Source organism: Ascaphus truei, chromosome 3, assembly GCF_040206685.1.
Source record: "Ascaphus truei isolate aAscTru1 chromosome 3, aAscTru1.hap1, whole genome shotgun sequence".
Classification (NCBI taxonomy): Eukaryota; Metazoa; Chordata; class Amphibia; order Anura; family Ascaphidae; genus Ascaphus; species Ascaphus truei.
The window spans coordinates 352,493,616-352,506,439 of record NC_134485.1 but is presented as its reverse complement, the minus strand read 5'-3'; the positions used below and the strand labels follow the sequence as shown (position 1 = coordinate 352,506,439).

Below are 12,824 nucleotides of genomic sequence, written 5' to 3'. Positions count from 1 at the left end.
ATTTGCATGTGTAGTATGCCGTAACCTGTAGGTCATAGGGCCCACAGAGTGTCGGCCCTTTTGACGTTCAGTGTACATCTTGTGGCACTCAAAGTGTTCATCATATTGCTTCAATTGGTTTACCTACTGATGCAGCGGCCGTTATTCGAACACATCTCGGCGCCAATTTTGAGTTCTCTGCTGTTCTCCACGCAGCATGAACGCGGCCAATCGCCCCAGGCACCCGCGCTTATCGCAGATGTTTTGTTTGAATTTCATGGATTCTGTTTCTTCGTTTGCAATAAAATGGATGAATTGTAATGTGTACAGTACTGTGCTAATGTGTCAATTTCATGTTTTTAAAAGCCAGAACACTAAAATTCATTTTTCTGCTATCGCCGCGCTCGCATCTTAGTGCGGGAAGGCTGGAATTCATCCTGCGGTTTCAAATCGGGATTCCGATGTACATGACGCGTGAAGTGTTCGAATAACGGCCGCTGCATCAGTAAGTCCTAATATGGATTGCACCTTTAATCTGCTCCAGCTGCTTATTTTCACACCAGTGAGGAGAAAGATCTGATACATCTTCTGTTTATCTACTGTATTTGGATTCCATGATTAACTCTATGCTATACTGCGAAAATTAATTGCTAATCAGCAGCAAATGCTTACACACAGATTACTGCAACATAATCCTTTTATATCCCCTTATAATTAGCTTATCTTGTAACTCTGGAAAAAGTACAACAAAGTGTATCAAAGCTGAAAATTATGCAACACAAGGTGAACTAATAATAGTGATATGTTTAATATGTTAACACTGCTGATTGATGCTTTAAGTAACAAGTATAAGTATTCTAAAGAGATATTAGCAGGTCAAACTCACCCCCTCCCCCCATCTTTTTTTTTTTTTTTTTTTAAATGGACAATGTTCATGATAAAAAATTAATGTTTCCCTATTCTCGTGGTCTACAAAATGTAAGCATATCAGATATTTGTGTTTATCGGTTTGCCTAGTCATGGCTTCATAATTATACAAACTATCGGCAAGACAAACAACTTGCCTGTAGTTTTTAGAACAAGCAAATAGTATCACCAAAAGACATTAAATAAAAACTGTAAAAAACCTTGTTTTTCATGTCAATCAACTACACGTAATCTATTGAACATGTCATGGTCCTTAGTTCAGTTGTGATAGGAGTGACAGATCCTTTAAACAAATATAAGTATAACAGATGTTTACAAATTACACCAGAATACACATTTGTACTGTATACCCTTATCTTGGCAATAGTTGTAAATATGGTAGCTTGGAAATTTGGGTGGGTTTTCTGTTCTTCTGTTTTTTTTCTGTTACCGTCTCCTATTATTTTTGTGTGTACTGTATGTACCGTGTGTACGCACAGTGGTTGGCAGAAGTATTCACTCCCTACCAATGTCACCTTTTGTTGAATTACAAATAATGTGCGAACATTTATTTCAAACACACTTTTTGATTCAAAGCTACAAAGCTGTAGTGATTAAACTGAATACTGTTATATGAGGAGTACAGGAAATGTACAAAATTACATTTACTGGTTGCATAATTATTCAACCCCTTAAGCTAGTACTTGGTAGAAGCACCTTTTACAGTAAATACTGCTAGGAGTCTTTTTGGATAGGTCTAGTAGGATGGTCACATTTTTGCCCATTGTTCACAGGGAAATTGATTCAGCTGTTCCAAGTTTGTTGAGGGTCATCGATAGACTGCAATCTTCAAGTCTCATTCGATTCGTCAGTACTTTGACCGGGCCACTCAAGAACATAAATTCTCTTTTGGTACAACCACTCCAGTGTGGCTTTGTGCTTTTGTCCTGCTGAAATATGAATTTCCTCCTCAGTTTCAGAGTCTTGGCTGACACACAGGTTTTCCTCAAGGATTCACCGCTGTGATATCCCCTCTGCTGACAAGCTTCCCAGTCCTGCTGAAGAGAAGAATCCACATAACATGATGTTGCCACCAAGATGCTTTACAGTTGGGATGGTGTTGCCTGGGTAATGTGCAGTGTTGGGTGCGTCAACCACAAAACCTTTTTCCACATGTCTGCGATATCATCTATTTGCTTTTTTGCAAACTCCATACGTGACTTATGAGTTTTTTTGAGTAATGACTTCTTTCTTGCCACCCGTCCATACAAGCCCTTTTTTTGTATGGACCAGCTTATGGTTGGATGTGTGAACACTGACACCCATCTCAAACACAGAACTTTGCAGATCTCTCAAAATCATTGTTAGCTTCAGAGTGACATCCGAACCAATTTCCTGCTTGCCCAGCTGCTCAGTTTGGGAAGGCGGCCTGATCTGCGTAGTGTCTGGGTGGTATGATGCATCTTATACTTCTTAATGATGGACTTCACTGTGCTGAGAGGGATAATCGGTGCCTTTGACACTTTCTTGTACCCTTGTACTTTGTGCCGCTCTACCACTTTATCCCTGACTTGTTACAAAAGCTGCTTGGCTTAATGGTTGCTTTGTTGGTTACTATGTTACTATGAGAGTTGCATCTTGAAAGTCTTTATATACCTGAGGGAAATGATCTTCAAGTTAAACCACTTTGATTACACTCAGGCTGAAACCATTTCACTAATTTTGCGACCTTTCAAACAATTCCTTTGCACCTGAGCTGACTTAGGGCTGCAGTAGCAAAGGGGCTGAATACTTATGCAACTGATATTAATCATTTTTTCTCTGTAAATCTTACTTCTTTATATTATATATGCATTTCTTCTTTGTAAGTGTCATGGAGTATGCTCAGGTGCCAACAAAATGTGAAAAATGTGCAGGGCGGTGAATATTTCTGCAAACCACTCACTGTATGTAATGTCTTTCCCGAAGTGTACTCAGCGTTTTACAAAAGAGACACTGCAGTACAAGGACTGATACAATAAGTGCAACCAAATCAGACAATAGGAAAGGAAATCCCTGTCCCAGAGATCTTACAATCTAAGGCCTCGGGCCGTGCTGAGCCGCGCTCCTGCTCTGCCTCGCCTGCTCAAACTGGAGCTTTTTTTGTGTCCTGGCAGGCGAGGCAGTGAGCGCGCTTTGGGGGCGGGGCGGGAGGCGGGGCTAGTCCCTCGCTCCCATGGGATGTGAGTGGTCACGTGACCGCTCCTCCGCTCCCCCGAGCGGCAAATTTTAAACTTGCCTGTCTCCTCAGAATTTCTCAGCCTCTGCACGCATGCGGAAGCAGCTGCTGAAGCCGCGCTGATCACAGATCAACCTAATTTTGTAAATCCTAATCCTACTTTATCACAGGAAGAGGAATTTTTGAATGAAGAAGGTTCACTTAAAAAAAAAAAAAAGCTGTGTGTGCTGTGCACGCGCATAGTAAGTGAAACTTCATTGACTTTTGTCACAGAAATTGACTTATAACGCGCGTGCTCGGCACACGTGTCAGTGTGTCAGTCAGTGAGTATGTATGTGTGTGTGTGTGTGTGTGTGTGTGTGTGTGTGTGTGTGTGTGTGTGTGTGTGTGTGTGTGTGTGTGTGTGTGTGTGTGTGTGTGAGTGTATGTCTCTCTCTCTCTGTGTTGTGTGAATGTCTCTCTGTGTCGGTCAGTGAGTGTATGTGTGTCAGTCAGTGTGCGTGCGTATGTGTGTCAGTCAGTGTGTGTGCGCGTGCGTCAAAGTGTGCATGCGTCAGTGTGTGTGTGTATGTGTTTATTGGCAGCAGTACCAGCATCATGAATGTTGAGCGGGTGGGGGAGCTCACAGTGGGGGGGAAGGAATAGGCACATCATTCAGGTGCGGTGTTCGGTACATCACTGGGGTGCGCGTGCGTGCGTCAGTGTGTGCGCGTGCGTGCGTTAGTGTGTGCGCGTGCGTCAGAGTGTGTGCGCGTGCGTCAGAGTGTGTGCGTGCGTCAGAGTAAGTGTGTGTGTGTGTGTGTGTCAGTCAGTGTGTGTGTGTGTGTCAGTCAGTGTGTGTGTGTGCGTCAGAGTAAGTGTGTGTGTGTCATTGTGTGTATGTGTCAGTCAATGTGTGTGTCAGTCAATGTGTGTATGTCAGTGTGTGCGTGTCTGTCAGTGTATGTGTATCTCTCTGTGTGTACCGTATGTCTCTCTGTCTGTGTCCTGCCCCCTCTCTCCTGACTCCCCCCACCCCCGACGGAGCTGCGGACCCGGGGGGCTCAGTCTGAGTCTTGTGAGCAGATACCCCCCCCCACCCCCCGGCGGCGCGCTCAAGCTCCCCCCTTCCCCACCCCCCGCGGCACGCTCAAGCTCCCCCCTTCCCCACAACCCGGTGGCGCGCTCAAGCTCCCCCCTTCCCCACAACCCGGCGGCGCGCTCAAGCTCCCCCCTTCCCCACAACCCGGCGGCGCGCTCAAGCTCCCCCCCCGGCGGCGCGCTCAAGCTCCCCCCTTCCCCACCCCCCCCCCCGGCGGCGCGCTCAAACCACCCTATTCCCAGGCGCCGCTGCCAGCCGCTTCTGCGCATGCGTGGCGCTCGGCATGGCAGTGGGCGGGGAACGGCGCCGCAGAGGAGTCTCCCGCCCCGCGGCAGAGGAGTCTCCCGCCCGGCGGCAGAGGAGTGTCCAGCCCCGCGGCAGAGGACTCTCCAGCCCGTGTATCCTGTGGCAGCAAGCCCACCTGCGGAGGTATGTGTATGTAATTATGTGTGTTTGTTTGTGTCAGTGTGTTTGAGTGTGTTTGCTCCGGGGGCAGGGGGACTTGCAGGGTGACAGAGGAGTGCAAAGCCGGGGCCATGAGTGTTTGCTCCGGGGGCAGGGGGACTTGCAGGGTGACAGAGGAGTGCAAAGCCGGGGCCATGAGTGTTTGCTCCGGGGGCAGGGGGACTTGCAGGGTGACAGAGGAGTCTGTATGCTTCTGACATAAGAGGAATAACAGCGGTGGGACCGGAGCAGCTTCAGACAGCTGACGGAGTTCCCCCACCAGCGCCTGACGTCACTGGGACGTATAGTAGCGTTAGGAGCGGCGCCGGCGGCTATCGCCGCCGCCGCATATGTCTGCGGCCGTGTGGGGGGAGCGGGGGCCATTAGGAGCGGCGCCGGCGGCTATCGCCGCCGCCGCATCTGATTTGTGGAGCGGGTGTGATGTCAGTGTTGGGGTCGGGCTGAGCCAGAACACAGCCCGGCCTCAACTGCCAGCACTGACGTCACATCCGTTTCATTTCTGTCTCCACAATTCTTTTTTGCCCTAGTTTGAATGAGGTGCCACTAAGGAAGTTTCACTTCAAAATGTTTTATACAGCGCTAATGTACACTGCGGACATAAAAGAATGTTGGCACAATAAGTCTCTTTCCTAAAGCGCATGCAATTAATTGTTTGATTTCTGAGGCACATGGAGGGAAAAACAGACATGACCAAGGTCATAAGGAAACGACACTGGGATCAATCACTTCAAACCAACATCATTAGCAACAAGATACTCATTCTGCCCATATTTTCTGTATTTAAACATTTTTAAACCTATCCCTGCTATTAGTTAGCCAGGTCCAAATTTGAACTTTATCTTCAAAGTGAGGTGAACGGTGTGGTTATTACAGGTCTCTGGCAGGTCGTCTAAGATTTCCTCAAAGCAGCAATGTCCCCCATTTGGTTTGTTTTTTTACAGTGTGGGAACCGAAGGGTCCCGAGAAGCTGAACCACACTGTTTTCAGCTCCGGGAAACCCCTGGTTCCTGAGATACTTGTCAGATTTAAATTTACTTCCAGGGAAAACAAAATGGCTGCCAATAGCAAGCAACAACCTCACGGAGGGGTTAGAGGGATTGCTACTTTAATGCTAATCAACTCCCGGTCCCTTTGAAATGTAAGTATCAGAGGTACAATCAGAAGTTAGTTCATTGTTCATTCCCAAAACAAATTTTGTTGACAAGTCAAATATATTTATACAACCAATTCAAACATATACTGTAGTGTCCACTTTTAATGGGATCTTAGCACAACCTTGTGAAACAATTTTACACAATTAGAGTGTCAGTCATGAACATACAAATCTCTAAGTAATGAATGCTTCATTTTGCAGTTTTAAAGCAGCAGTCCAAGCTGTTGTTTTCAGTATCTGCGGCCTGTCAGGGACCAGACCACCATCGAAGTAAAGACTCTCTTCAAGGTTGGACCCTCCAGCTGTATACCACCCCACATAGAGGCGGTCGCCTACGCTGACAGCGTGGGACAGACGGGCCCCCCTTTCTTCAATCGGCAGGTACCAGATGGGTACACTGTGGGGTTACGGACGTACAAGGCCTACCTTATACAGTATATGTTTTCTAATATATATGTTCTTAGCTGCATTCAGTAAACTGGAGATTATATATATATATATATATATATATATATATATATATATATATATATATATATATATATATATATATATATATACGTGTGTGTGTATTGTATTGAGTCCTGTGCAAGGGGCATCCAGCAGTTCTAGGATCCTTAGGGGAAAGGGAGCTATAGAAGTAACATTGGAAACGGTTCAGTAGGATTTATTTGATGTGACCATTTTGCTAGATAAGGAGTCGCAAAGCATGGCACTGTCCTTGACTTTATTCTGCCCTTGTTCAAAGTGCAACAGTATACTCCCATAAACAGAAGGTAATTAATATACATGGTCTGCAGGTTGCTGGGTTATACAACATTCACCAATAACTCGTCCACCAAAACATGCCCCTAGTTATAGTATTCCTAGGACAAAATAGCCAGCAAATCCCATATAAACTTTGGGTACCAGCCTAAGCAACTCTACAAAGTTATAGTATATACTGTATAGTGCTAGTGTCTCTAACACTCCAAATAACAAACACTCGTTTTTGAAATACTCTGAATATAGTTTTTCAGTCCTTCAATAGCACAACTGACTGGTGTCTCAAGTTCTTAAGCAACTTCTTGGAGTTATAGAAAGCGCCACCAGCCTATATGGTATAATTATATTGTCTCACTATCCTGATTATTTTCAATATTACTTTTTTTATTATTGCGGAGCAATGTGGTGCATGCCTATGAAAGGATTCCCTCATTGCCTTCCTATTTGTCATTCCTGTCCCCATCATAAGCTTGTCATTCAGCTACTGTGACCCACAGATTGCTTACGCCCACATCCTTTTACCGTGCTAGGCAACTATTGGGAATGCGGATACATTTAAACCAGCTATGATAATTCTCTTTGAACGCTCTTTATGCTGGAGTAATATTTTCTTTACTGAAAAGCATACTGATTTAGGAAGTTCTGCGTCATAATCACACACCTCTTGCAGCTGCATCACTTCTTGCACGCATTGTCCTTGAATAGTAGGAAGAGTTCTGCCAAGGGGGACGATATGGCAGGTGCACTGTGTGCCAAACAAAGGAAATGCTGCGTTCCAAGAGGTAAGAAAGCAGAAGGATGCTGGATCGCTAAAAAAGGTTACTTTATTCGACAAACTACAACATACAGGTTAGCAGGGAAGAGCTTCTGACGCGTTTCGTTATCTTTGTCAAAGAGTATTTGTATTTCATCCTTGAATAGAATATACATTTGCTTCATAAAGAGGTACAAAACAAATACTGCATTATATGATCTTATATGTGCACCAGGCAGTTAGATGTTTAAATATAGGTACGGGCGTGGGGAGGGACGGGGCAGTATAAATACAGCTGTGCAGAATAAGCAGCGAATTGCACTTCAAGAAGTAAGAAAGCTACAGTCAGAGCCATATTAACTAAGCGGTGCTCAGCCAGAAGGTATATCTTACGACTTAGCTCTACTTGGTAAAAGTGGATACCTAGGTTAACGATTGCCCTGTATATCATGCTGTGTGACGCCGCGATTTCAAAGACGACGGAGGATGGCAGCACATAGGAGGCGGCACCTTTCTATACTCTCCCATACACTTTCCTTCACTCCTTCCTATACAGGCATACCCCGCATTAACGTACGCAATGGGACCGGAGCATGTATGTAAAGCGAAAATGTAGTTAAAGTGAAGCACTACCTTTTTTCCCACTTATCGATGCATGTACTGTACTGCAATCGTTATATACGTGCATAACTGATGTAAATAACACATTTGTAACAGGCTCTATAGTCTCCCCGCTTGCGTACAGCTTTGGTACAGGTAGGGAGACAGTATTGCTGTTCAGGACGTACTGACAGGCGCACGCGCGAGCTGCCGTTTGCCTATTGGGCGACATGTACTTACTCGCGAGTGTACTTAAAGTGAGTGTCCTTAAAGCGGGGTATGCCTGTACTCTCCCATACACTTTCCCTCACTCCCTCCTATACTCTCCCATACACTTTCCCTCACTCCTTCCTATACACCTCCCCTGCTCACTCACACCTTTCTATACTGCCATACACTTTCCTTATAAGTAGATATCCCATGCGCCCTCCTCTCCTGTCACTGCTGTCCTGTTCCGGCGCGAGCTGTAACCGCCACCCTCCCCATCCTCCCTCCTCGCTCTCCCTTCTCATGCACCTCGCTCTCCACTTTCTTCACCGGCAGCTTTTGCCACGGGTCAGCCAGCTGCGCTAGCGGCATCTTCCCCGAACGAGCAGCGTGCAGAGCCGGGGCTTCCTGCATGAGCCTCAGTGAAGCAAACAGTCTGTCTCTTCGTGGCTGCTCACCCTCTCCACAGCCGCTATGGGTGAGTGGGGGGAGAGGGGGTGGAGGAGAGTCATGGTGGAACCCCTGGAACTGCTCCGTGGAACCCCATTTGGGAAACACTGGACTATACTGTAGGAGAAAGACTTTTCTGTTGGCATTTATCAAAAGGATTAGCAATTGATTTTGTGCACATACTTTCAGAGTGGAATATTTGAGATCATTACCTAGTAAACAGAAGGCTTCTATCTGTTCTCGCAATTAACCTCCATCTACCTGATCATAAAACATTTAATTATCATGACCCTTGCCTATCAAAAAGACCACCTCTGGTTAATGGATTATTGATCCTCATCACACTCATTTTAAGGACAAGTGTGTCTGTCTGTCTCAGTGTAAACTGTAGTGCAGACGAGTATTGTAAAACAAATCTGGGGTAATCACCAACAAGACCCAGGTACATGCTGCAACATTTCAGTGACATTTCTGCAGACAGACTAATGGCCCATCGGATTAACAGCAGGGGTCCCCCCTGGGACTGCCAGGGACCAATGCTGTGTTAATCCGATGGGCCATTAGTCTCCGCAGAAATGTAACTGAAATGTTGCAGCATGTACCCAGCATGTACCTGGGTCTTGTTGGTGATAGCCCCAGATTTTCCAAGGCAAGTTTAAGGTAAGTTTTAGAATACTCGTCGGCGCACCTGTAGGTAGCAATAAAGCATTGAAAAGTAAAGGGGAAAAAAAAAAATGCAGCTTAGCTTTTAAAAAACGGGCGCCACACTCACACCGCGTTAAGTGGATCCGCGTTGTAGCGGATCACGCTATAACGGGGTTGAGCTGTATTAGGCTGCGGTCGCAGTGCGTTCTACAGCGCACGCCTCGGCGTGAGCTGTGCGTACAAGCACCGCCCCCCCCAATCTATCCGGGCCAAGTACATGCATCGGCGCGCATTTAGCAGAAGCGCTATACTGCAAAGTTTCACATACTTTTTTAAAATATGGAACTTGCGATAGAGGCGTGGCCAGGCCCCGCCGGCGGTCCAGCCAATGAGGGCAACCAGCCGTGTGAAGTCATGGCCACGATCCTGCAAACCCCCCGCCGCGGCCCCTCCCGTCGCAAACTCTCCCTCTCTCCCAGGACCGCGATCTGCGATGAAGCGCTGTGCACGCGCCGCCCCCCCGCCGGGTGCGCGTTCTACAGAACGCACTGGAACCGCAGCCTTAGCAATCACATAACTACCTGGATAAACATCCTTCCCCTGTTCATGTATTTGGTATATCCCTGTCTACCTTTCCAAAACCTTTTTTTGACCATATCTATTGGTTCTGCCATCACACTCTCCATGGGTAATAAATTCCACATTTTAACTGCACTTACTGTAAAGCAGGGGTGTGCAAAGTTCCTGAGCTACACCCCCAGCGCTCGTGCACCCACCCCCCCCCCCAACCTAGGACTTGGAGTCAAATGACACCGCATGTCATGTGACACCGCAGCGTCATTTGGCACGCATGGTGAAAATCTTGCACCCACAGTTTGGGCACCCATGCTGTAAAGAACCCTTCCCTTTGTTGCTGGTGAAATTTCCTTTCCTGCTTAAGGGATGGCCCCGAGTCCTTTGTACTGCCCTTGGGATGAATAGGTTTTTATTAAATCTCCTTGTACTGTCCCCGAATATATTTCTATATAGTTATCATATCACCTCTTAGACGCCTCTTTTCTAATGTAAATAAAGCTAATTTAGCTAGCCTCTCCTCATAAGTTAGAATGTCCATCCCCTTTATTAATTTGGTGGCTCTTCTCTGCACTCTCTCTAGTTCCATAATGTCTTTTCTAAGGAGTGGGGCCCAAAATTGTACTCCATATTCAAGGTGTTGTTTACTAATGCTTTATAAAGGGGCATCATTATGTTTACTTCCCTTCCATCCACTGCCCGTGTAATGCAAGATAACATCTTGTTTGTCTTTGCAGCTACTGCATGACTTTGGGCACTATTGCTAAGCAAGGATTCTCCTAATGTATCACCATTAAATTTGTAAAATGCCTGTTTATTCTTGTTTCCCAAATGCATAACCTTACATTTATCTGTATTAAAACATAATCTGCCATTTACCTGCCCAAGTTTCCAGTCTATTCAAGTCCTTCTGGAGAGAAACCACATCCTGCTCCGATTTTACTACCTTACACAATTTTGTGTCCTCAGCAAAGATGGAGACTTTGCTCTCTATGCCAACCTCATGGTCATTAATAAACAAGTTAAAAAGCGGGGGTCCCAGTACCGATCCCTGAGGTACTCCACTCACAACTTTACCCCAACACGAGAAACGTCCATTTATTACAACTCTTTATTACAAATAGTAGTCTTACTTTAACGTTAGGCATACTTGGAATATTAAAATATGAAGAATGTAATCGTAACAAACCATTTTACAACCAATAATATAGCATACAGATTCCAAACCTGGAAATAAGCACCAAGTGATTCTTCAGGAGTACCTCAAGGCATCTGTGATGCAGAATAGCTCGTAAAAATAAAATTTAAAGAGCATAATGTTAATTGGGATTCTTTCTACAGTAATATCCATAAATACAGTAGGTTGTGAATCACAAACACACAGTACCTGCTGAGCATATCCCGGAGGCACATAAATCGGGGGCACAGAACCGTTTGGAGACATCATTGGAACCTGAGCAGGGCCTGTCGGGAAAATGTACAAAACAAAACATGTTTTTTATTTTTTTCATCACTTTTAAATATCAGAGTGAGATGCAAAAATGGTTCTTATATCAGTATTCCCCAAAACAAGAAAGGGAGTTTAACAATATATATATATATATATATATATATATATATATATATATATATATATATATATATATTCTTTTCTGCTTTATATATACACATACATATACATACATATATATATATATATATATATACATACATATACATATACATATACAGTGGTCGACAAATCACCAAAAAATCTAGTCGCCGAAGAAAAAAAAATCTACTCGCCACCTAGTACCACACGTATGCTGCTTGGGCCAGTAGGAGGTCGCCACGATGTAAAATCCACTCGCCCGGGGCTATATATATATATATATATATATATTAGTGCAGAATAAATGAGTTCAAATTAACAACTGGACTAACTAAATCGCAACTGGACTAACACGGCTATTTTCTGCTTTATTTATATATATTTTTTTATTGTATATATAAACAATATATATTTGTTTACACACCCACACCCCCACCCCCACCCCCACCCCCACCCCCACCCCCACCCCCACACACACACACACACACACACACACACACACACACACACACACACACCACACACACCACACACACCACACACACCACACACACCACACACACACACTTGCTTGCAATAAATTATATATAAATATATCTATATAATATATATAATTTATTGCAAGCAAAAAAAATTTTTTATTACGGTCTGTCAAGTTTTAGCATTGTGGGCTTGTGAAATGTGAGACTGTTGTTCACAAAAATTGCCTTTTTTCCATTAGAAAAATGTGAGCATTTTAACGGCATATAAACATAGGAATCTCCATTTACACTCGGGACCACCGATATTGAAATCCAATGGACATTTTCAATTCTTTTAATAATTAGAGCATAGGTGAAGATTGCACAGTCAGGTGCACAAAGGGGGTTCTCCAAAACGTCGGCCTTTCTTCACCTCGGCATTAATAAAATTATGTAAAGAGTCCAACTTCGATATCGGTGATCCTGACGGCAAAGGAGACGACTGTTTCATTCCTGTGACATCGATGTGGTATAGGGACTCTCTCTCAATGTCTTCACTACAGCACTGGGCTGTTAAGGATGTCATTAAATGAGAGAGCCTCTACCCTTCAAGTGCTTAGAGACTACATATAAACGTGTGTATATATGTACACTAAAAAAAATTTTTGCCGCTTGTAGTGTAAATGTGTTAAATTGTTATCTAATCTGAAACATTAAGATTACTAGGCAAAGAAGGGTAGGTAGCCGTGTTGGTCCTTTTCCCCATATAGTAACATTGGAGAGGATAGGGAGTTGGTGGTACTATACTATAAACTCAAACTTTATAGTAAAATGTTATATAAAGTATTTGTTCAAAATGCCCTCCTGCAGAAACGCACGTCCGAAGACAAGAACGCCACTGTCTGCATGATCAATAACACGCTGATCCAGCTTTTCCCATTCCTGAACCATGTGTTATTTTACCAGGAAACATTTA

At 44.5% G+C, this 12,824-nt stretch overlaps 1 protein-coding gene across 9 annotated transcripts in view; it reads right to left on the bottom strand.

Annotated features, from left to right (window-relative positions):
* FNDC3A (fibronectin type III domain containing 3A) overlaps positions 1 to 12,824 on the bottom strand; it is a 220,193-nt gene that overhangs the window by 94,064 nt on the left and 113,305 nt on the right. For 7 of the 9 annotated variants that reach the window (XM_075591927.1, XM_075591924.1, XM_075591926.1 and 4 more), the window contains one exon: positions 11,184 to 11,260. In XM_075591927.1, coding sequence (XP_075448042.1) covers positions 11,184 to 11,260 — 77 coding nt within the window. Of the gene's footprint in view, positions 1 to 1,602; positions 1,944 to 11,183; positions 11,261 to 12,824 lie in introns of those variants that run through there. The other 2 variants (XM_075591932.1, XM_075591933.1) reach the window with 2 other exon arrangements.